Raw genomic sequence first — 24,343 nt, forward strand, 5'->3', positions numbered from 1 at the left:
AATTATAAATACAAAATTAGATTATTGACCATCCTAGCATTGATAATGGAAACCCAAGCCTTTGGTGCTTTTAAACTCTTTATAAAACTACTGTAAACTAAATTACGATTTATTTAACGACCCTCACAACTGCCAAAGTTATATCAGCGTCGCGGGTGTGCCGGAATTTTGTCCCACAGGCGTTCTTAAATCTACTGACATGAGACTGTCATTTAAACACACTTAAATACCATCGACCTGGGCCGGAATCGACCCAGCAATCTCGAGCACAGAAGGCCAGCGCTATACCGGCTACGCTACCCGGGTCGACTCTCACACAGGTAAATCACAGCAAGTTTTCTGTTGCAACGTTCATTAAACGAAATTTACTAGCGAATGTTACTTGAATTTCGAACTATTTAATATCTGATAATATTTGTATTAATACATAATACAGTAATAAGTAATGCAGAACTACGCAAATTTTAACATATGCAAACGACCTATACATAAAAGCATTGAAAGAAGCCTATACTAAATTACATCTGGCGGCCAAAGAAATAGGGCTGCAAATTAACCAAGATAAGACAAAATATATGGAGGTCAATATAAAACATAGGAGTACACCATATTTTGAGGTAAATGGGTATAAATTTGAAAACGTGAATCAATTTAAATATCTTGGAACTCTAATCACAAATGATAATAAAATACAAAAAGAGTTATCGCACAGAATAATAGAGGTTACTCAGCACTAAAAAGACGGATGAAATCCCATCTGCTTTGTACTGAGAGAAATATCAAATTATATAAGACATTAATTAGACCAATTTTGATTTATGGTGGTGAGTGCTGGACACTCAGCAAGAAGGATGAAGAGAATTTAAGGATTTTTTAAAGGAATGTCCTGAGAAGAATTTGTGGCCCACGAATGATAATGGTATATGACGAATTAAGTACAATTTTGAATTATATCAATTGTACAGAGAACCAGATATAATTAAGACTATCAAATCAATAAGAATCAGATGGCTTGGTCATCTGTGGCGGACAGAGGAGAGTAATCCAGCGAGGAAATTGACTTTTAATAACCCAGATGACATCAGGAAAAGAGGAAGACCACCATTGATATGGATGGATAATGTAGAATCGGACTTGTATGAGATAGGAATTAGCGCTTGGCTGTTGCACTTTTGAAGAAGAATAAGTAATGCATACACAACTTAAATTTTAAAATGGTATTCAGTTTCCGTACTAATCATTTCAAGTGATAAAACTAAATAAATTTTAGGTTATGTCTCATAAATCGTAAACTGTTTACTAAAAGCAATGAATTTCATGTTTCCAGGCAAAATACATTTTAATATTAGGTCAATCAATCATAAGTGAATAAGTCATTTATTGTTATTTTGGTAGGCCTACATAGCATTGTGATTTTACCTGCCTTGGTTAAATATTGTAAAAGTTGACAACATTGAAAAGGAGGCTATAATAGCTTTTAGGAACTGATCTTACTTACTTAGGAACTGATCTCTGAAATTAAGACAAATCATCCTGCCTAAGGTTTTTCCGTGGTTTTCCTAAGGCGCTAAGACAAATGTCGGGATGAGCCATAAAAGAAATGGGCCACGGACCTGCACTCATATCCCCATGAATCTCCCTAATTACTCTAAATTAATTAATAATTACATCTCTCCCCTCTCTTCGTAATTGAATCACCATAAAGCCAAATGGCTGGTCTCTAAATTGAGACGATTCAACAAGGCTCATGACAACAATCACCTCCTATATAATAGCCAAATTGGCTAGTCTCTTATATGAGACAACTCATCCTACCTAAGGTATTCCGTGGTTTTCCTAAGGCGTAAGACAAATGTCGGGATGAGCCCTATAAGAAATGGGCCACGGACCTATATGCCCATCCCCATATATATTCCCCTTTTCTTGTAAACGACGTATGCCCTAGTTCAGAACCTCTAAATTGTCTATTAAATGTACGAGGTCACTCAATTAGTCGCAATTTGAAAGGACAGGGACCTCTCAAATTGCAGATTTAGAATTCACGGCGCCTCTTCCGACGGCCTTCACATGCCTTGTCATCGAACAACAGATGACAGCGTCTCGCCATCCTAACGGCAAACACCAGCCAACTCCTCCTCGCCCCGTTCCGTGATCACTTGATCAAATCTCAGCCCCCCTCGCGTATGTGGTACCTAAGAGGTTACGTCCAATTTCGGCTTCCCCTTCAAAATTTTCTAGAGCTCCTTCAGTGGAGCAGCGTAACCCGGAGTGAGACTAGTGGCCAACAGGCTTGGAGCTCACATATTTAGTTTTGTACAGCCCCCAACCACTTGCAAGGACGCGTTTTGCGTACCTTTTAAATTCGTCCTCCCAATTCTCTTTCGATTTTTCGATTTTTTCGATCTTACTTACACATGATGTCGTAGATGGTGCCTACTTCGTACTGCGTGCCGTTGTTCTTGGCCAACGCAGCGACGGCCTCCTTGCCCAGGCTCATCTGCAGACAAATAAAACATTACCATAGTTCGAATCCCCGGACCGATCAACCGTGGTTAACATTGGTTAATTCTATGTACATTATATTCGAATACATTACAGAAAGAATAGTTTTTTGAAGACAGTCTTTACAGAAAAAACTGAATTTACTGTTATTAGGGAAGGACCATGTGGCAAGGGATAGGTTCACCGAAATCCCAACCTTTAATAACGATTATTAATGTAATCAATTACTTGAGATTATTTTAAAATCCTAATGAAGTCTGTCTTAGAACTTGGTTTAGCCTGAAGAGCTTGGACAATAGCTTGAACGACGTAATTAATTTTGTTGACACAGATCTGAAAATAATTTAAATATAAGTCTGTGTCAAAAGTGGCGTAAGTACAACAATGTGCGGATCATAGCTTCACTGGCAGGAAGTATGCCACTACCTCTCAGCATGTTTTCCCTAACCCACCCCTAGTCACTCAATACTATTATTAATAACAACAGTAGTACTAATGGATCTGTAGTAGCAGTGAAACATACAGCAGAGTCCGTATAGACCAGTTTCTATCTGTTGCTTTTCCAATTCACTGTGGGTTAAAGCAAGGAGATGCACTGTCACCTTTACTTTTTAACGTTGCTCTAGAGTAGGCTATTAGGAAAGTCCAGGATAACAGAGAGAGTTTAGAATTGAAGGGTTATATCAGCTTCTTGTCTATGCGGATGACGTGAATATGTTAGGAGAAAATCCACAAACGATTAGGGAAAACACGGGAATTTTACTTGAAACAAGTAAACCGATAGGTTTGGATGTAAATCCCGAAAGACAAAGTATATGATTATGTCTCGTGACCAGAACATGGTACGAATTGGAAATATGAAAACTGTAAATTTATTCTTTTGAAAAGATGGAAAAATTCAAATACCTGAGAGTAGCAATAACAAATATAAATTACACTCGGGAGGAAATTAAACGCAGAATAAATATAGAAAATGCCTATTATTATTCTGTTGAGAAGCTTTTGTCATTGTCTGCTCTCAAAAAATCTGAAAGTTAGAATTTATAAAACAGTTATATTACCGGTTGTTCTGTGTTAAATGTTATGTTTTATTTAACGACGCTCGCAACTGCAGAGGTTATATCAGCGTCGCCGGATGTGCCGGAATTTTGTCCCGCAGGAGTTCTTTTACATGCCAGTAAATCTACTGACATGAGCCTGTCGCATTTAAGCACACTTAAATGCCATCGACCTGGCCCGGGATCGAACCCGTAACCTTGGGCATAGAATGCCAGAGCTATACCAACTCGCCAACCAGGTCGACTTGTTCTATGTGGTTGTGAAACTTGGACTACCACTTTGATAGAGGAACAGAGATTAATGGTGTTTGAGAATAAGGTACTTAGGGAAAAAATTGGGGCTAAGAGGGATGAAGTTACAGGAGAATGGAGAAAGTTACACAACGCAGAACTGGACGCATTATATTCTTCACCTAACTTACTTACTTACTTACTGCTTTTAAGGAACCCGCAGGTTCATTGCCGCCCTCACATAAGCCCGCCATTGGTCCCTATCCTGAGCAAGATTAACCCAGCCTCTACCATCATATCCCACCTCCCTCAAATCCATTTTAATATTATCTTCCCATCTACGTCTCGGCTAACATAATTAGGAACATTAAATCCAGACGTTTCAGATGTGCAGGGCATGTAGTACATATATGTGAATCCAGAAATGCATATAGAGTGTTAGTTGGGATACTTGAGGAAAAAAAGAGCTTTGGGGAGGCCGAGACGTAGATGGGAGTATATTAAAATGGATTTGAGGGAGGTGGGATATGATGGTATAGACTGGATTAATCTTACTCAGATAGGGACCGATGGCGGGCTTATGTGAGGGCGGCAATGAATCTCCGGGTTCTCTGAAAGTCATCTGTAAGTAAGTGAGAATGGCGGCAGCAGCAGCAGTGTGGTGTTGACCACATACCAGCTCGTCGTAGTTGTCGACGTGCTCGTCGCGGAGTCCGTACGGCAGCATCAGCACTTGGCTGTAGCTGTGGAAGTCCAGGTACGCCGTCAGGTTCCCGGCCAGTCCTCGGATGTAGTCTGCAAGGCTTCTCGTCTCCACCTCGGAAAATGCGGACTTGCCCCCATACGACGAGGAGCAAGGATCGCTGCTGGCGCCCACCTCTGTGACAGTCACGTGACAGCACCCTGTATCACTAGACATTCAGCTGATAGGATGACATCACTTCGAACGTCATATCGCTTCGCATTCTCGAGTTACACTGCCTTGGCTCCCGCGCGACCCGCCAATTCATGTCTCAACTTCCTTCCTCCCGTGTATCGATTGATGACGTCACTCGCTCCAACTCAAGATCACGTTGGATACATTGATCCTTCGTCTGTCGATCGCCGTTTACTTTGGTGTAATAATATATATAGTTTAGAAATTATAGGCGCGAGAAAACTGGCCTAAAAATGTGTTGGTCGACTTTCTGGGATGGCACCCTAGTACTGGACCGAATTTATAGACGTATTCGCGTCAGAAGTTTGCTCGGAATACATATACGAAGTGGAAGTGAAATAACCTTGCAGATTGAAAGCGACGTTAGAGTACCGGTACACTAAAATGAATTGAAAACTTACATTGCATTTTTTGATTAAATGCACGGTTAATTAGAAAATCGAGTTTGAAGTCTCAGCAGTCCGGCAACATCGCCGCGAACGATGATACAGATGTGAGAGGTCAACAAACTCGGTAACTCGGTGTGTCTCGCTAGATGAGCTGTTTTCTTGCGCTGTGTTGCAACCAACTCGCAGTACGTAGAGGCTTGAATTTAGAGGTTATTAAAATTAAATTTACACGAAAACCGTCCACGCTATTAAAATACGCCAGAGGGATAAATTATTCTTGATTCGATCTTCTATCGATATGGACATCGATATGACGATCCTACTCATAATAGTTACCGAATAAGAGGGTGTTAAACATTATTTTGAGAGAAACATTTTTTCTGAAAAAACTATTAACTTCCCACCAATATGATATTACAGTTCTTTATCACATATAACATGAGCTATTCGCTCTGGAAATCTGCAAGGCTATTTCACTTCCACCCTGTATAAGTCAGAGATGAGATTGTTAGGGAAACCAAATGGTTGCGCAAGAGAAAAAAGACCCTAATAATAAAGGAAATAAAGACTGCGGCAAAGCATCCTCCCAAATTTAAAATTTAAATAAAAAACATATGGATCAATTTATTTATTTTATTTTTATTTTATTGGGTTATTTTACGACGCTCTGTCAACATCTAGGTTATTTAGCGTCTGAATGAAATGAAGGTGATAATGCCGGTGAAATGAGCCCGGAGTCCAGCACCGAAAGTTATCCAGCAACCCAGCATTGGGTTAAGGGAAAACCCCGGAAAAAACTCAACCAGGTAACTTGCCCCGACCGGGATTCGAACCCGGACCACCTGGTTTCGCGGCCAGACGCGCTGACCGTTACTCCACAGGTGTGGACTGGATCAAAATAAGGAAACTGTATTAATATGAATGGTATCTAAAGATTGAGAAATTTAGGTTTACAAGCGTGAATCATCAAAATTTCCGATATTGGAGTGGACAGAACCCTCGTGAACTTCATGAAAAACCTCTACATAACGACCGTGTTACTGTATGGTGCGCGTTTGCAAGGGTCGGGATACTTGGTCCTTACTTTTTTGAAGAGGATGGTGCTACTGTGACAGTGAACTCTCAGCGGTGCAGTTTTATGATCAACACTTTTTTGGCACCAAGACTCAATGCGCTGCAGATTGACCAGATATGGTTTCAGCAGGACGGAGCCACCTCTCACACAGCTCAGATTTCTCTCCAAGTCCTGAGACAGATGTTTTCCGGACGTTTAATTTCTTCACGTGGCGACGCCCCCTGGCCAGCATGATCACCAGACCTTGCACTCTGCGATTTTTTTCTATGGGGACAACTTAAGGCTGAGGTGTTCAAACATCGGCCGAGGTCTTTGCCAGACCTAAGAAATGCAATACAGGAAGAAATTGGTCTTATTCCTCAATAAATGCTAGTTAGAGTGATGCAGAATTTCCGAAGTCGCATTCAACAATGCACTGATAGTGAAGGACACCACTTGAGAGACACGTTATTCAAAAAATGAAAAATTCCCACTGTTAAGATACCATTCATATTAATAAAGTTTCCTATTCAATTCTTGTTGTTTTTCGCATGTCATTTGATATCGCTAAGGCAACGCATGTAAACCTAAATTTCCCACTGTTTAGATACCATTCATATTAATACAGTTTCCTTATTTTGATCCATCTGTTTTTTATTTAAACTTTAAATTAGGGAGGATGTTTTGCCGCACCCTTTACTTGAAAGTCATGGGAACAATAGAGTGCTACACTAATTAAATAAATACTGACGACACTGAGAAGTGTGCAGGGATGTATCAATAAAACAGAGTTGAAATAACATAACGAAAATTCATAAATGTTTTCGTCATTCAGAATAACTGGCTGCGTGTAACTACTAACGAAGGCTCTTGATATTACAAGAAACAGAAGAAAGCGCGCCAACAATGCTAGAAAGAAGACTGGGAGCATTACGGCAGGCACTTACCCATCCAGTGGAAGTCCCAGTTCCTGTTGGGGTCCGCCCCGTAGCACCCATCGTCTCCCAGACTTCGGGTCTTCCTCCACATCCGGTCCTGCAATACGAACGACTGCGCTGAGCATTTGTTGCGGTTTGCAATCTTGCATTTTAATAATGTATTGCTTATTACTTAATTGTTGCGTTTCTGCAATCAGTTTCTTATTATAATATAAAACATGTTCAGAAATCTGATTGGTGTAGTCTGCTAGGAGAGAATTATAATGTTGCCAAGCATCTAGTATTCTCTTCTTTTGGTGCAAGAGAAATTTCACGTTCAAATGTAGTTTTGGTCTTCTCACTTTATACCATAAAGGTGGAACCTAACAATTTCTCCCCTATTACTACGGTAATGGATTATAGTGATTTTCTATTGTTAAGTTTAATTTTCTCTTACCAACTTCATTTCGAATTTCAGTAGTTATACTACAACTGGCAGTTACTTTCTAACTGTTATATTGACAGCATTGTTTACCTCCGAAGAAGCTGCCAACGTTGATGAAACGAAAGTTACTAGGGAGTGTTATTTGAAATTTTAACCTAATTAATAACATTAATGTAATTAATAATAATGAATAATTAATAAATAAACAGCATACATTCGGGTTACAGAGGTCGAACTAGTCATTTCACACGGTGAAACAATATAAATTTTTAGGTTAAGTCTCATGAGTCGTAAATTGTCCACTCAAAGCAAGGAATTTCTTGTTGCCAGACAAAGTATATTTTAATATTAGATCAATCATAAAAAATATGGAGTAGGAGTTAGTTAGTTGTGTTTATGCAGTGGCGTAGTTATTGGTAACGGGTCCGAAAGACAGCTTGTCTGAGCCGATACTTCAGGAAACATTTGACACAATGGACACTGCTGCCAACCCTCACCGTGGTGTGGGTGTACACGTAGCCGTCCGGGTTCGTGCTGGGGAAGACGTAGAAGTCGAAGGACTGCCGCAGATCCTTGAGGACGGGGTCCTCGCTGGTCAGCAGCTTGTTCAGGATATACATCGCCGTGGCTGGACCAATCCACTCGCGGGCGTGGATGCCTGCGCAGGAGGACTGGTTGAAGACAAGCTGAACGTCTAGCATCTATTTACTTACCTACACATCTATATACATACTACCTCCAACATATTCAAATATAGTGTGATTCCCTCCCTAGAGCCCCAAAAGTTTGTCTACAAAATTGTAAGTTACTGAAAGTTTGACTTGAAAATTCGTACATACACACATAGGCCTACCTTCAAAAATGTGAAAGAGAACCAGTTCATAGCCAGTCCAAACCTACCGCGGGAGGATTCTGTTCTACATTGTTGAAGGTAGGCCTATATCCATTCTAATGAATTGCTGTATCCTGTTTTACATTATTGAAGGTAAATGCATTTTAATGAATTGCTGTATCCTGTTTTACATTATTGAAGGTAAATGCATTTTAATGAATTGCTGTATCCTGTTTTACATTATTGAAGGTAAATGCATTTTAATGAATTGCTGTATCCTGTTTTACATTATTGAAGGTAAATGCATTTTAATGAATTGCTGTATCCTGTTTTACATTATTGAAGGTAAATGCATTTTAATGAATTGCTGTATCCTGTTTTACATTATTGAAGGTAAATGCATTTTAATGAATTGCTGTATCCTGTTTTACATTATTGAAGGTAAATTCATTCTAATGAATTGCTGTATCCTTTTTACATTATTGAAGGTAAATCCATTCTAATGAATTGCTGTATCCTGTTTTACATTATTGAAGGTAAATTCATTCTAATGAATTGCTGTATCCTGTTTCCCCCCCCCCAAAATTTGAGTACCAAATGTTATTTTTTTCAACAACCAACCTCCAATTTACATTGTTGCAGCAAAGATATTTCTACATATAAAAAATGAAAATTGTGCTTCAATTAGGAAAAAAAAATTCAAATTTCACTATCTCGTTCACTTAACAAAAATTTGGGACTTGTAGCGAGAAAATCACTCTTATATTCACTATCTATGCTCTATTTCCACATGAGTATCCATCTGCCTGCCAAGAATTGTCACATCCGTTGATGGAGGATTTTTAATGTTCTTCATCGGAGATAAAGGTAAGCTTTTTTCATTTTTGTATGCCCTGACAATAGGCGGTGAGACTGAGTGTTTCGGGTCAGCACGACCCCGGGCTCCATATTATGACGTCACATTCTTAGCGGACACTTTCGTGAGCTAAACGGGATTCGCTTTAATAATAATAATAAAAATAATAATAATAATAATAATAATAATAATAATAATAATAATAAAGATAAGCGATGGCGGATATTAACACACCTGCTTCGATAAAGACGCTAGGGTTGCCTTCTGCGAAGGACACTTTCACACCCTGGATGTCCCTGCCTTCGTAAGACTGCCCTCCAACCACCGCCGTGACTTGTCCTGGGTACGAGGCCACGAGACTGTCCAGCCACGCGTAAATCTGAGACAGGGACGGGTGTGAGTACGTGGGTGCGTGTTATGTGTATATACGGGCGCGTGACTGGTAGGTGTACTCACCTCATCCAGCGTGTGGTAGTCCGTCCACCCGAAATCGGCCCGTGCCTTGCCCGAGGAACGCTCCGCATCCACCAGGCTACAACAGGGAGACCATTGTTGAGACATCACTGAGTGCACGAGTGAGTGCAGCCCACTTGTTTGTGTGAGTGTACCAATGGGTGAGTGAGTGTAGCCCAAGAAATTTTGAGCGTACCAGTGGTTAAATGAGTGTAGCCCACGGTGTGTGAGTGTACCAGTAGGTGAGTGTATCCCAAGAAATTTTGAGTGTACCAGTTGTTAAATGAGTGTATCACACGGTGTGTGAGTGTAGCAGTAGGTGAGTGTATCCCAAGAAATTTTGAGTGTACCAGTTGTTAAATGAGTGTATCACACGGTGTGTGAGTGTAGCAGTAGGTGAGTGTAGCCCAAGAAATTTTGAGTGTACCAGTGGTTAAATAAGTGTATCACACGGTGTGTGAGTGTACCAGTAGGTGAGTGTAGCCCAAGAAATTTTGAGTTTACCAGTGGTTAAATAAGTGTATCACACGGTGTGTGAGTGTACCAGTAGGTGAGTGTAGCCCAAGAAATTTTGAGTTTACCAGTGGTTAAATAAGCGTATCACACGGTGTGTGAGTGTACCAGTAGGTGAGTGTATCCCAAGAAATTTTGAGTGTACCAGTTGTTAAATGAGTGTATCACACGGTGTGTGAGTGTAGCAGTAGGTGAGTGTATCCCAAGAAATTTTGAGTGTACCAGTTGTTAAATGAGTGTATCACACGGTGTGTGAGTGTAGCAGTAGGTGAGTGTAGCCCAAGAAATTTTGAGTGTACCAGTGGTTAAATAAGTGTATCACACGGTGTGTGAGTGTACCAGTAGGTGAGTGTAGCCCAAGAAATTTTGAGTTTACCAGTGGTTAAATAAGTGTATCACACGGTGTGTGAGTGTACCAGTAGGTGAGTGTAGCCCAAGAAATTTTGAGTTTACCAGTGGTTAAATAAGCGTATCACACGGTGTGTGAGTGTACCAGTAGGTGAGTGTATCCCAAGAAATTTTGAGTGTACCAGTTGTTAAATGAGTGTATCACACGGTGTGTGAGTGTAGCAGTAGGTGAGTGTATCCCAAGAAATTTTGAGTGTACCAGTTGTTAAATGAGTGTATCACACGGTGTGTGAGTGTAGCAGTAGGTGAGTGTAGCCCAAGAAATTTTGAGTGTACCAGTGGTTAAATAAGTGTATCACACGGTGTGTGAGTGTACCAGTAGGTGAGTGTAGCCCAAGAAATTTTGAGTTTACCAGTGGTTAAATAAGTGTATCACACGGTGTGTGAGTGTACCAGTAGGTGAGTGTAGCCCAAGAAATTTTGAGTTTACCAGTGGTTAAATAAGCGTATCACACGGTGTGTGAGTGTACCAGTAGGTGAGTGTATCCCAAGAAATTTTGAGTGTACCAGTTGTTAAATGAGTGTATCACACGGTGTGTGAGTGTAGCAGTAGGTGAGTGTATCCCAAGAAATTTTGAGTGTACCAGTTGTTAAATGAGTGTATCACACGGTGTGTGAGTGTAGCAGTAGGTGAGTGTATCCCAAGAAATTTTGAGTGTGCCAGTTGTTAAATGAGTGTAGCCCACGGTGTGTGAGTGTACCAGTAGGTGAGTGAGTGTAGCCCAAGAAATTATGAGTGTACTAGTGGTTAAATGAGTGTAGCCCACGGGGGTGTGAGTGTGCCAGTGGGTCAGTGAGTAATGTAATGTGATACCTTTATTGTCATTACTCATTAACCTCCATACAAGCAATGAACAGTGTCAATTGTAAATATGTAGAAGGATACAGACTTACTACCTGGTCGACTGCAGCGGCCTGACCTACAAGGCAAATCGGAAGCTCGCCTTACTGGGTAACATATACTACAAACGTATAATACTAGATAATTAATATTTGAGGAGAAAAATTCGCTCCGGCGCCGGGGATCGAACCCGGGTCCTTGGTTCTAAGTACCAAGCGCTCTGACCACTGAGCTACGCCGAATTCAATCCACAGCACCGGACCGAACTCTCCTCCTTCAATGTTGTGGATTGAATTCGGCGTAGCTCAGTGGTCAGAGCGCTTGGTACGTAGAACCAAGGACCCGGGTTCGATCTCCGGCGCCGGTGCGAATTTTTCTCTTCAAATATTAATTGTCAATATTACAGATATCATTCTGTAGGACAAATTAATAAATCTATAATAATACTAGATGTTTTCACTTCTCATACTTAAAAATTCCTCAGTGGAATAGAATGGATTTATAACTAACCATTTCTACAATCTTTGTTTTAAAACATTCGAAATTCAACTTTTTATCTCCCATACTATCATCGCTCAAAGTACTCTGTCGCCTTCCTCCTGAATCACTCTGTATATTGATGTCCATCGCCCTTTGTGACCATCATCGTTCCCGCTTATCCCGCGCAGGAAGAACCTTCATACAGCCGTAGAACTGGGACCTGCACAGTACTAGAGTGAAATGCTACAAAAAAGCCGACTTTCTCTAAGATAACCTCTTCCTCAGCCGCTTCGTTCAACTCTGCCAGATGCAAATCACATGACTCACCGCTGCACGTCGTCGATGTAGACTTCTGTGTCCAGATGGAGACTTGCCATCATCTCGTTGAACTGGGGCAGCAGGTGGGGCGGCACCATCACGTCCACGGCCTTCTGCAGGTGGCTAGACTCCACCCAGAAGTCGAGCTGGTAACAAACAGAAGACAACAAACAAAATACGAGTGCACGGGAATGCGACGAATATCATAGCTACGGTTGCTAAGTCAAAGCCTTATGTTCTCTTGTTTTACAAATTGTCAAAGCCTGCTAATTTCTAAACATGGCCCACTTCATTGCTTTTATGCAGAAGTTTCTTGTGGTAATGTTAAATCCCTAAAACAGATGCTGGTACAGACACTCATTCTACCTCACTTCGATTATTGCGACGTTTTGTTCAGTGATCTCAGGATTGATTCCGCTCAGAAACTACAGCGTGTTCATAACGCGTGCGTCCGCTTCATTTGTAATGTTCGATACTATGATCATGTCTCACCTTCTTTAGAGAAGTTATCATGGCTTAGGTTACATGAGGGGAGAAATCTGCACTCACTTTCTCTCTTATATCGAATTATGCACACTTCATCCCTCTATTATTTATTCGCTCGTTTTCATACTCTCTCTCGCTACCATAATATTAATACTCGATCACAACACGCTAGAAATTCCACTTCACACATCATCTCTGTATTCCTCATCTTTCACTGTTGCTACCTCTCGTCACTGGAACTCTCTGTAGTCTGAAGTCAAGGGCTGCCGAACATTGAAATCTTTCAAATCCAACTTACTATTATGACCAGTGTTGTATTGCATGTTTCCACGTATTCACATTTTTTTATGTTCTAGTGATATTTAAGTTATTTTATATTTTTGTTTTCATATTTTCCGATAATGGTATATCTGTAATGTGATAAGTTGAGCTATATATAATCATAATTTTCCTTACTCTGTGTACTTAAAAATATTGTATTCATTGTATGCTTTGTACTGCACTATTTTATTATTACTATTAGTATTATTATTATTATTATTATTATTATCAATAATTGTCTTATTTTTTATACTTTGTATGTCTCATTTATTTTGACCTGCTGTTCACATTTTATTATGCTTTTTCCTTTCTTTCTGTATGTTATATATAATGTCTGATTTCTACTTACTTGTTGTTTACATTTTATTATTATTATTATCTTATTCAGTGTTGTGTGTAAAATTGTAGTGTACTTTGTAAATTAGTAGTGTTTTTGTAACGCAGTTTTACTCCTGGTCGAGTGTTAGAGAAGGCCGTATGGCTTTAACTATGCCAGGTTAAATAAATTATTATTATTATTATTATTATTATTATTATTATTATTATTATTATTATTATTATTATTATTATTATTATTATTATTTCCTATGACCAATGTAACCCAGAGAAACAGGCGGTAAGAATAACACTATTTCCTACACATGTAGCCTAACTTGTCGAGCAGGACAATGCTGCTGGCCACACTTACCCCGTTAGGATGATTTTCCAGGTCCTGAAGAGCCCTCAGCTGCTCCGGGGTGTTAGGCACAACGCGGTGCACCTGATAGTTGTGGAAAGTGGCTTTGTCGGCCAGAACTGCCGACGCCACCAGAAGACTCAGCACGGAACACAGCCTCAGCATCTCCATGGCAACTGTCAAGAACAGATGACGTTCTACAGCAAATATTAAAGCTTTAATGATCTAATAAATATATTAAATTAACGAATTAGTCAAATCATTTGGCATTTTACCTTAATGACAAATTATAGCGGGAATGTAATGTCTCCATATTACTAGTGAGGTCTGCGCTTTCTGGTATCTTGATGCGGGTGTGTAGGTAGAGGTCTGAACCTCACAAGTGATACCAAGAAGGCACCACTTATGAGGCAACTAGTCCAGGAGATAATGGGGTAGGGTGGCAATTTCCTTTCCCCCTCCATTGCATACATCGCCGACTAGCTACATATTACACTAGTCAGACTTCATATGCATACAAACAATTGTTCTTCCTCTGACACATATCGTCAAGTGAGATGTACTGCCTGATAATAGATGTACATATCAGCCAGAACCTCAATCAGATAGGTAGAGTGAGGATGTGTTTATGATTGGTAGTGTTGTGTCGAAAAGGGTGTACGTTCTGAAACTCATTTGAGTGTTGAGGCGTTGTGCATGTGTTTTTATGTTATTATAATATATTTCGTATTGTTCTAGTGTGTTTCGTTTATGACTTTTCGGTTCAATGTGTAGAATTTTCATGTCTCTTTCTAGATTGCTGTAGTTGTGGTTAGTGTTGGTGATGTGTTCTGTGTAGGGGAAGTATTTTGTGATTTGGTTGCGGCTGTGATGTGTTCCTTGTATCGTGTTTGAAAATATCTCCAGTTTGTCCGATATAGAAGTCGTTACGACAATTGAATAGTGTGATCCAAAACTCGCTCAGTTCATTTGGCCATTGTTATGATTTATATATATATATATATATATATATATATATATATATATATATATATATATATATATATACCGGTGGATAAAAAACTACGCCAGTTCTTTCATAAAAATGAACTGAACACGTTTTGCAATCACACTCTTCAGTTGCTTGTTCATTTGAAGACATGTGCGCAAAAACGGTTTAACCCCATTTATTAAACGAGAATAATGTTGACTTTTAAAAATGCTTTAAGTCAATAGCAATAAACACAATATATTTAAATGGCATAATAATATATTTAACCTCCACAATGCTTTCTGATGTTAGACTGCTCATAAATAGTTAGTATCCCTTGCGGCCAAAAGATAGCAGCACATCTGGAAATGTTCCATTTTATGGATAAACGTTTTTATGCATGTGTCTTCATTTGTAAACATGTCATGTTGTATTTGTTTATATCTTGATATATTTTTGTAGTTCTGTATCTAATGTTGTATTTTAATTTCCTGAAAGACGATGCAGTCTTGTATGTGTTTTTATTTTAATTGTTAGTGTGATGTATTTGTTGTGATATTGTGCTTGTGTTATGCTTTTTCGTTTCTTGTGATTGTGTTTTTTCCTTTTTGTGATATCTATTATGTTGGTGCTGTATTCGTTGCCTTGTGCTATGCATCTGATAATGTGTACTTCTTTGTACTCTTGTTAGTTCGTTGGTATGTTGATTAATCTGTGTCCATGAATCGAAATGTTGCATTCCCGCCAAAACTAGCCATTAAGGTAAAATACCATAATAGTTTCAGTAGGCCTATTAACACAGTTAAGTTAAAAAAGTTGTTAATTAAGTGGATCATTAGTTCGGAAAACGTATTATGTGTCTTTCTCGTGTTAAATTTTACATTACCTCGTTAACATGTTTCAACCTGTTATCGGCCATCTTCAGAACTGGTTGTGATATACAAATGTTAATAGTGTGTAATTAAGAATTAATTAATGCTTTCACTTTTAACCGCGTGAGTAAAAATTTATATGAAATTGTAATGGAAAAATCGAATTCAAACCGGTCATTAGGAAGGTGTAATAAAAGTGGAATAAGACGTAGAAATGAATAATTTCAAGGGAAAAATTGTTCCGGGGCCGGATATCGATCCCGGGACCTCTGGCTGAACGCACCAGCGCTCTACCGACCACAGAAAACAGAACCACAATTTCAAGTCACACAGAGTTTGTGTGCACTCGATGTGGGTGTCTGGCATCTCGTCAGCCCACTCGAGGTGTGTGGATATAAGGGGAAAAATTGAGATGGTGTCGGGTGGAGTTCCTGGGTAGTTCAGTCGGTAGAACGCTGGTGCGTTCAGCCCGAGGTCCCAGGATCGATACCCGGCTCCTTGAACAATTTTTCCCTTGAAATTATTCAAGTCTACTTCACAGAGAGCTTTACTTGAAAGCTAGATTTGTAAGACGTAGAAAGTTACATTCCAAAAATAGATACAAATTTTTATTTTCTTTCATTTCCGTACTGATTAATTATAATTTTTCTATTTGTGTACGAGCTAGTTGTTATTTTGTACTGGATATCTTATATATTTTGTCAATCCAATCAATTATATTTTGTTTCTTTTGAGGTATTACGTGTTATTTTATTTCTATTTTGTTAATAGTTTACCGTTCATTTGTTTCTGTTTAGCTTTATGTTAATTGTTGTTAATTTATGCTTTCTTATCAGTCAACTGTTATTTATATGAGATAACTTGGAGTAGCCAATGCTTACCTGAAGAAGACAGATACCGGTATGAAAAATGTGCTGTCCCCCTTTTATAGGCGGTGCCTGGGTCTTTCCTTGAGTCCCCAAGTACTTCGTTATCTAGGTTATCTCAGGCTTATCACTTCTATTGCGAGTATCTGCTCTCGTCGATGCTATTGACGACAAAATTTCGCTACTGCATCTAACAAATTAAAAATTTTCACGGAAGATCTTAACGTCATTCTTCCTACTTTCTTTTCTGATTTATCTTCCAAGACTAACTGTACAAATCGAAGTAGAAGTGGAAAGAGGTTCGGGAAATGCTGTCCTCTAGCGCTTCCTGCTTGACGTTGGGTCTGAGGTTCGATGGATTTTCTAGGGCGAGAAATATCTTAAGAAGGGAATAAATGTCGAAGCTCCATACCCTACAATTGCGGCACTTAAAAGAAAACTTCTTGAAGAAGAGACCGTCAGACAATATTTACAGACAAATTCCTGCTGACATTGAATTTTAATCATCCTAGACATTACCTTAGCCCATTAGTTCCCAAACTTTTGAGTGTCACAGACATCTTGAAACTCATATTTTAATTTTGACGGACCTCCAAAATGTTTTGTATAATTTAGGCTTGTAATCATGTTGTACTTATTAAACATTTGCATGATTTATTTTATTTTTTATTTTAGTAGGTTATTTTACGAGGAAATTAAACACAGAATAAATATGGGAAATGCCTGTTATTATTCGGTTGAGAAGCTTTTATCATCCAGTCTGCTGTCAAAAAATCTGAACGTTAGAATTTATAAAACAGTTATATTACCGGTTGTTCTTTATGGTGCTAAGAGGGATGAAGTTACAGGAGAATGGAGAAAGTTACACAAAACAGAACTGCACGCATTGTATTCTTCACCTGACATAATTAGGAACATTAAATCCAGGCGTTTGAGATGGGCAGGGCATATAGCACGTATGGACGAATCCAGAAATGCATATAGAGTGTTAGTTGGGAGGCCGGAGGGAAAAAGACCTTTAGGGAGGCCGAGACGTAGATGGGAAGATAATATTAAAATGGATTTGAGGGAGGTGGGATATGATGATGGAGAATGGATTAATCTTTCTCAGGATAGGGACCAATGGCGGGCTTATGTGAGGGCGGCAATGAACCTCCGGGTTCCTTAAAAGCCAGTAAGTAAGTATTTTACGACGCTTTACTAACATCTTAGGTTATTTAGCGTCTGAATGAGTTGAAGATGATAATGCCGGTGAAATAAGTCCGGGGTCCAACACCGAAAGTTACCCAGCATTTGCTCAAATTGGGTTGAGGGAAAACCCCGGAAAAGACCTCAACCAGGTAACTTGCCCGGGAATCGAACCCGGGCCACCTGGTTTCACGGCTAGACGCGCTAAACGTTACTCGACAGATGTGGACTATTTGCATGATGTAGTGAATAAATTTATAGTAATATTAAAGTTCAGTTTTAGTTGTTGAATATAATCTGAAAGTACATAAATTCAGAGTTATTTTACGTTATATCATATCTCTTTACTTTGAAAAATGAAACCAGTTTTTTTTATTTACTATAAGGTCATCGGTGGGATGGTTGATGTTTCGCGAAGTCTGACTCAATTATTGTAGATCCAAGTCTACTTCAATATTAAGTTTATTTTTATATTTTATTCTTCATAAATACCAGAGTAGAAAATGTTCTCATACAGCACAGCCATGCTCACGCAAATAACATTAAGTGCTGTATTGAAATTCGAGAAACATTGGGATATAACATGGTGATGCATGCAACCGACATTGCAATAGTAATAATAATTATATTAATAATTTAATATTTACTTATTTATTTATTTATTTGATTTATTTTATCTATTTTAATTATTTTTATTTATTTATTTATTTATTTATTTATTTATTTATTTATTTATTTATTTATTTATTTATTTATTTATTTATTTATTCTGGTGTAGTTAAGGCCATCAGGTCTTCTCTTCCACAACACCAGGAATACAAAAATAGAAAAAAAAAATACACTTACAAAGTAAAGCTACGCGTACGTTGGAGGAAATATGATTTCTAAGCTGGAATCAAAAGACAATTTATTATAATAATATTCTAACGGTTCCTATTCTTTTTTGATGGACAAACCATAATTTGTCACTCAGAAGAGATTTTTTTATACAATTGTTTTTCCATTGCAAAAAGGATAATATTCCCTTAATTTTATTGTCAATCAATGAGGATGTTTTTATACTTTCAAAGATATCGGATGAGAGATCTTTTGAAATGTGTGATTTCCACAAGAATGGTTCTTTTATTTTAATAATAATAATAATAATAATAATAATAATAATAATAATAATAATATTATTATTATTATTATTATTATTATTATTATCTTCATTGTCGTCATCATCATTTCAATGCAACTGGGGCTTGATTCACATCATTGGCTGTCATAGAGTTACAGCGTTACAGATTATGTAAATCAGAACGATGATCATTCGATGTATCGCTTATCGAAATTTATTACAGTTATTACTATTACCAATTGTACTAACTTCAATGTATAAAGAAAGAAAATTATTTTTGTGTAGTTTTACAAAGTGATTAACTCGGAAGTAGTAAGCGCTAGTGAGGAAGTACAAAATATGTGAAATTGGTGATGGCGGCCCGCGCCAATCGCAGTTCATTAAGAATATATTATACTTTATAAAGCATTGTCTTCATGCTTATTCAAATTTCAAAATTTACTTATAACTTACTTACGTAAAGCTAAATTAAAAACATCAACATTTAAAATATGGCAAGTAATACCAAAAGGTTAAAATTAGCTTCGTCCATGTTCTGCATAGGTAATTACAATAAGTTTATATCAAAATAGAATTTTAGGGCGTGAGAATTTATTTACCTCATTCTGATAAAAATTACGTTAGAGTATAATAAGGCCTACTCTTTAATACTTTGAGACCAGTTGGCTCAGTAACCGAAATGTTTTCTTCAGGGAATAAAGTAATAATTTTGTTGTTTTATTAATTTATATTAACGCCGGACGAATTGGATGGTGAGGGTGGATTTTAAGTCACTGGACTTAAAAAACTGCTGAGCCATTATTATTATTATTTTCCTTGTTAGATTTCATGATTTGTTTGTTTGCTTGTTTGTCCTTTTCATCTATTTATTTGTCTATATTTTTCATACTCCGCCAACTTTCATTGTTTGTTTCCTTTGCTTCTTTTATGTAATGACAGCCTCTGGTTTGAGGAAGCTCCTATAAATCAAATAATAAATATTAATTTCATTGTCAGACAGCATGTTAAAGTTTTCTTCATGACATACAAATTTAAAATACTTTTTTTTTCAAGGTGATAATCCTGCCATCTTTAGGTAGTAGACGAAATTGTTATGTTCATTATCGCTCACACACAACTCTCACATGTTACTACTCGAATTGATTCTATGTGATGTACAATCATTGACAGGGGGCGATGTGCACTTGTTATACAGAATGTCATCGCCGGCACCCAAATCCCCAGAACAATCAGAAAAAAGCAAGAAATACGACAGACAGCTCAGGTACGTAAGAATTTATGCTCGTTCTGTATGCTAACAAGTATTTCTGTAAATTTACATGTGAGGTATGTTTAAGAATAAATTTAATGTGGTCTGTTATAAGTGAATTTGAGGTTATGTGATAATCTTGTATTTGCCTTAATATTTTTTGATAATTGTATGCTTTCAGATTATGGGGAGACCACGGGCAAGCAGCCTTGGAGGTAGCGCAAGTGTGCCTTATCAATGCAACAGCAATAGGCACGGAAATAATGAAGTCACTTGTACTACCAGGAATTGGTGCCTTTACTATTGTTGATGGGAAGAAAGTAACAGAAGAAGATATAGGTTGCAAGTAAGCTGAGTTTTAACATTTAGAAGACGCATTAATGATGTCTGAGATTCAGGTTGGGAAGAAATAATTGCAAAACTTGTCGTTTCAGCTGATGATTCTCATTAGAGTGTTAATACTGTTGTCGTTGACAGAGGCATTATGAATGACTGATATTAGATCCAATTGTCTGTTTTGAACGGAATGTGCAGCAGGCGACTCTTGTAGATCAAGAAAAGAAGGCATTGTATGAACCTTTTGCCATATCTTGGTCTCAAGTTTAAGATTTCTTTATCTAATTTACAGTCATTGGATTATTATTTGGAGCTAGAGGTTCAGTTTCAAAATTTACTGTTAGTGCACTTAAATCATTAAAAATTACAACTCCTGAAATTGATCAAATTGTATTCCAAATTGTCAAGGGCTCGTTGCAAATTTTGCAATATCATTTATATTTTAAGAGTTAATTTTTAATAATATTGTCAGTTATTTATGTAATATGTTGTATTTTGTTGAAATATTTTATAGGTTATTCCTCACTGTCAAGACTATATTAAGTTCACTGTTTTATAAGTTTCATTTATATATATATATATTTAAATTATTGTCACATTCTGTTCAAGGGCAGATTACTCATTATGTAATAAATATTTAATAATAATAATCCGTGGCGCTACACCCCGTGAAGGGCCTACACCGACCAGCCGGCTGCTGGCCTCACGCCCACTTGCCGAAGCAGAGGTGGACGATCATCCAACCAGAATGGAGGTATCGTGTGATTAGCACGATGATCCCCCCAGCCGTTATAGCTGACTTTCGCAACCAGATTTCGCTACCTATTGTAGCTCCCCAAGTGCATCACGATGCTGGGTGGGCACCAGTCCCATACACTGGCCGAAATTTCATGAGAAAATTTCTTCCCCCATGAGGACTCGAACCAGCGCGCATTCTGTAACTCGAGTCCTAGGCAGGATCCCTTAGACCACGACGCCACGGCGCGGGACGTAATAAATATTTGTCCTAAATTAATATTCAATTTTTCTAAATACAAGCACGTCTTCTTTTGTTTCATGTGAAGGAGAATCACTCATTTTGATTTGAAACACTTTTCACGTCTTCACACTTGCTATACAGGATTCAACAACAACTGTACCAATAACCATGCATGGCTATTGCTTGAGATTAAAATTACTTTTAACTGAAACAGAAGCTCTACATGTTTACATTTATTTGCACTGTTGTCACTTTTCTAAAGACATTGAGGTTAATAAAAAAGTGACTCTTTCTTATAACTCTACAATACGATATCTATATCAACGGGATTTTTAGTGTCCCATATGGATTTCATATGGCACAAGCTTTGCAGACAACCTGTACAATACAACCCTATTGACATGAAATGGTGTGCGCAGCTTCTTCCTGGATGCAGACAGCTGTGGCAAGTCGCGTGCGCAGGTGGCCACACAGCTACTGCTGGAGCTGAACCCAGACGTGCGGGGAGACTACGTGGACGAGAACGTGGACCAGCTGCTCGAGAACAGCCCCGACTTCTTCAACAACTTCACCGTCGTCATTGGAACATCGCTGACTGAACGGTATGCTGTGCAGACCCAGAAAAAAAATTTGGGCCTCCTGAATTTTCCAAGTTCCAGTTATAACATGCACTGAGCATAAACAGTATGTTATAACTGGAACTTCAAAAATTGAAGTGGCCCAAATTTTGTTTCTGGGTCTATATATAACTCATGAGTGGACATTACACCAAATGTAGTTAAAATATAGAGTTAAAATCATTAGGTTAATTAGCATTCAATTGTAATGGATACCTGCACATTGCGGAATTGTTGGATATAAAACTGCTGACTTTCTTGCTAAAAAAGGATCCAATTTAATTCAGAATACAAATACAAGCCTACCTTTTACATCCATCAAAAGACTAATTAAAAATAAATATAAAATCAAGCAAAACCAAGCACTATGTACCAAAGCCAAAGATAAAAAATGGAGCATTTTAATAAAAAAAAACAGAAATTATTCCAGAAATCCCACGTAAATCTGCAGTAGCAAAATTCAGACTGCTTACAGAACACGATTATTTGGCCAAACACTTGAATAAAATAGGAATTTACACAAATCCAAATTGCCCTCTATGCAACAAAGAAGAAGAAATGATTGAAGATCATCTCATAACCTGTGAAGTTCTACCTGATGGATCCACCACAGAGAAATATTGGAGAGCAAGAACACTAATGGCTTCGTTGCCAAAGCCCGGCATTAGATAACAACAACAACAGAGTTAAAATCAAAGAAATATGCACTTAAATATGCCACTACAGAAACATTTGCTCTTAATTCAATCAAGATGTGTTAAGGAGATGTATCCTAGGTCTGTACAAAAAAGTTTATTCTGGCCTCGTAAAAATATTGCACATTGTAAGTTCTTAATGGAACATGGTGATATAGTAGCACACTATAATGAATTTCTCAAAACAATTAATGATCTAAGGGACTCTGGACTCTGTGCACTTCTTTGTAATTAACTGGTTATTTTATTTCACACTTCGCTTTTTGCATGATCATTTATAGAATTAATTAATATGTGATCAGACATCTCGTTTTGATTGGGACAATTCTATTCTTAGACCTTCCATGCCAGTGTCCTGACAGTTCTGTTCTTAGACCTTTCATCCCAGTGTCCTGACAGTTCTCATCTTAGAACTTCCATCCCAGTATCCTGACAGTTCTCATCTTAGAACTTCCATCCAAGTGTCCTGACAGTTCTCTTCTTAGAACTTCCATCCCAGTGTCCTGACAGTTCTCTTTTTAGAACTTCCATCTTGGTGTCCTGACAGTTCTTAGAACTTCCATCTTAGTGTCCTCACAGTTCTCTTCTTAGAACTTCCATCCCAGTGTCCTGACAGTTCTCTTCTTAGAACTTCAATCCTAGTGTCCTGACAGTTCTCATCTTAGAACTTCCATCCCGGTGTCCTGACAGTTCTCATCTTAGAACTTCCATCCCAGTGTCCTGACAGTTCTCTTCTTAGAACTTCCATCCCAGTGTCCTGACAGTTCTCTTCTTAGAACTTCCATCCCAGTGTCCTGACAGTTCTCTTCTTAGAACTTCCATCCCAGTGTCCTGACAATTCTCTTCTTAGAACTTCCATCCCAGTGTCCTGACAGTTCTCATCTTAGAACTTCCATCCCAGTGTCCTGACAGTTCTCATCTTAGAACTTCCATCCCGGTGTCCTGACAGTTCTCTTCTTAGAATTTCCATCCCAGTGTCCTGACAGTTCTCATCTTAGAACTTCCATCCCGATGTCCTGACAGTTCTCATCTTAGAACTTCCATCCCGGTGTCCTGACAGTTCTCATCTTAGAACTTCCATCCCAGTGTCCTGACAGTTCTCTTGTTAGAACTTCCATCTTGGTGTCCTGACAGTTCTTAGAACTTCCATCTTAGTGTCCTGACAGTTCTCTTCTTAGAACTTCCATCTCAGTGTCCTGACAGTTCTCTTTTTAGAACTTCCATCTTGGTGTCCCGACAGTTCTTAGAACTTCCATTCTGGTGTCCTAACAATTCTCTTCTTAGACGTTTCATCCCAGTGAGAGTTCTGTTTTCAGACCTTCCATTCCAGTGTTCTGAGAATTTAGACTTTCCAGTATGGTGACCTGACAGTTCTGTTCTTAGACCTTCCATCTTAGTATCCTGAAGAAAAGTTACTGGCAATTCCAACATTGGTGACAAACCATGTTCAATGAATTTGTTTATGTGAAGCAATTTGCTAGAGCAGACAAAGTCACTCAATGAAATAGAAACAATATTTTCCAGTATGAACGTAATATGAATATCGGAGAAAAAAGAATTTTGAAGTTTGACACATTGAAGACATTAATTACCAGAGTTAATTTCATGTACAGTTTGTCTTTATTTTTTCATTTTCTCGAAGGAAAATAAGGAACTTCATATGAAAATTCATTTACCAAAAAAAAAAATATGCCCAATAGGAATGTTACGAGTAGGCTATGATTTTGTGTTTCT

The 24,343-nt window shown here is 38.2% G+C and overlaps 2 protein-coding genes across 2 annotated transcripts in view; one reads left to right on the top strand and one right to left on the bottom strand.

The window, feature by feature from the left end:
* The window catches only part of LOC138713965 (uncharacterized), a 32,160-nt gene extending 18,250 nt beyond the window's left edge, over window positions 1-13,910 (bottom strand). Inside the window, exons 1-8 of the mRNA XM_069846546.1 lie at window positions 13,730-13,910; window positions 12,244-12,380; window positions 9,678-9,753; window positions 9,456-9,600; window positions 8,031-8,191; window positions 7,119-7,206; window positions 4,468-4,670; window positions 2,413-2,497 (exon numbers count right to left, since the gene is read on the bottom strand). Coding sequence (XP_069702647.1) covers window positions 2,413-2,497; window positions 4,468-4,670; window positions 7,119-7,206; window positions 8,031-8,191; window positions 9,456-9,600; window positions 9,678-9,753; window positions 12,244-12,380; window positions 13,730-13,888 — 1,054 coding nt within the window. The 5' untranslated portion in view covers window positions 13,889-13,910. The remainder of the gene's footprint in view (window positions 1-2,412; window positions 2,498-4,467; window positions 4,671-7,118; window positions 7,207-8,030; window positions 8,192-9,455; window positions 9,601-9,677; window positions 9,754-12,243; window positions 12,381-13,729) is intronic.
* Window positions 13,911-19,209: 5,299 nt separating this feature from the next.
* The window catches only part of APP-BP1 (Nedd8-activating enzyme E1 regulatory subunit APP-BP1), a 28,648-nt gene continuing 23,514 nt past the window's right edge, over window positions 19,210-24,343 (top strand). Inside the window, exons 1-4 of the mRNA XM_069844817.1 lie at window positions 19,210-19,276; window positions 19,904-19,997; window positions 20,164-20,328; window positions 21,717-21,899. Of these exons, the coding sequence (XP_069700918.1) occupies window positions 19,225-19,276; window positions 19,904-19,997; window positions 20,164-20,328; window positions 21,717-21,899 (494 nt within the window). The 5' untranslated portion in view covers window positions 19,210-19,224. The remainder of the gene's footprint in view (window positions 19,277-19,903; window positions 19,998-20,163; window positions 20,329-21,716; window positions 21,900-24,343) is intronic.

This window comes from Periplaneta americana, chromosome 14, assembly GCF_040183065.1.
Source record: "Periplaneta americana isolate PAMFEO1 chromosome 14, P.americana_PAMFEO1_priV1, whole genome shotgun sequence".
Lineage (NCBI taxonomy): Eukaryota > Metazoa > Arthropoda > Insecta > Blattodea > Blattidae > Periplaneta > Periplaneta americana.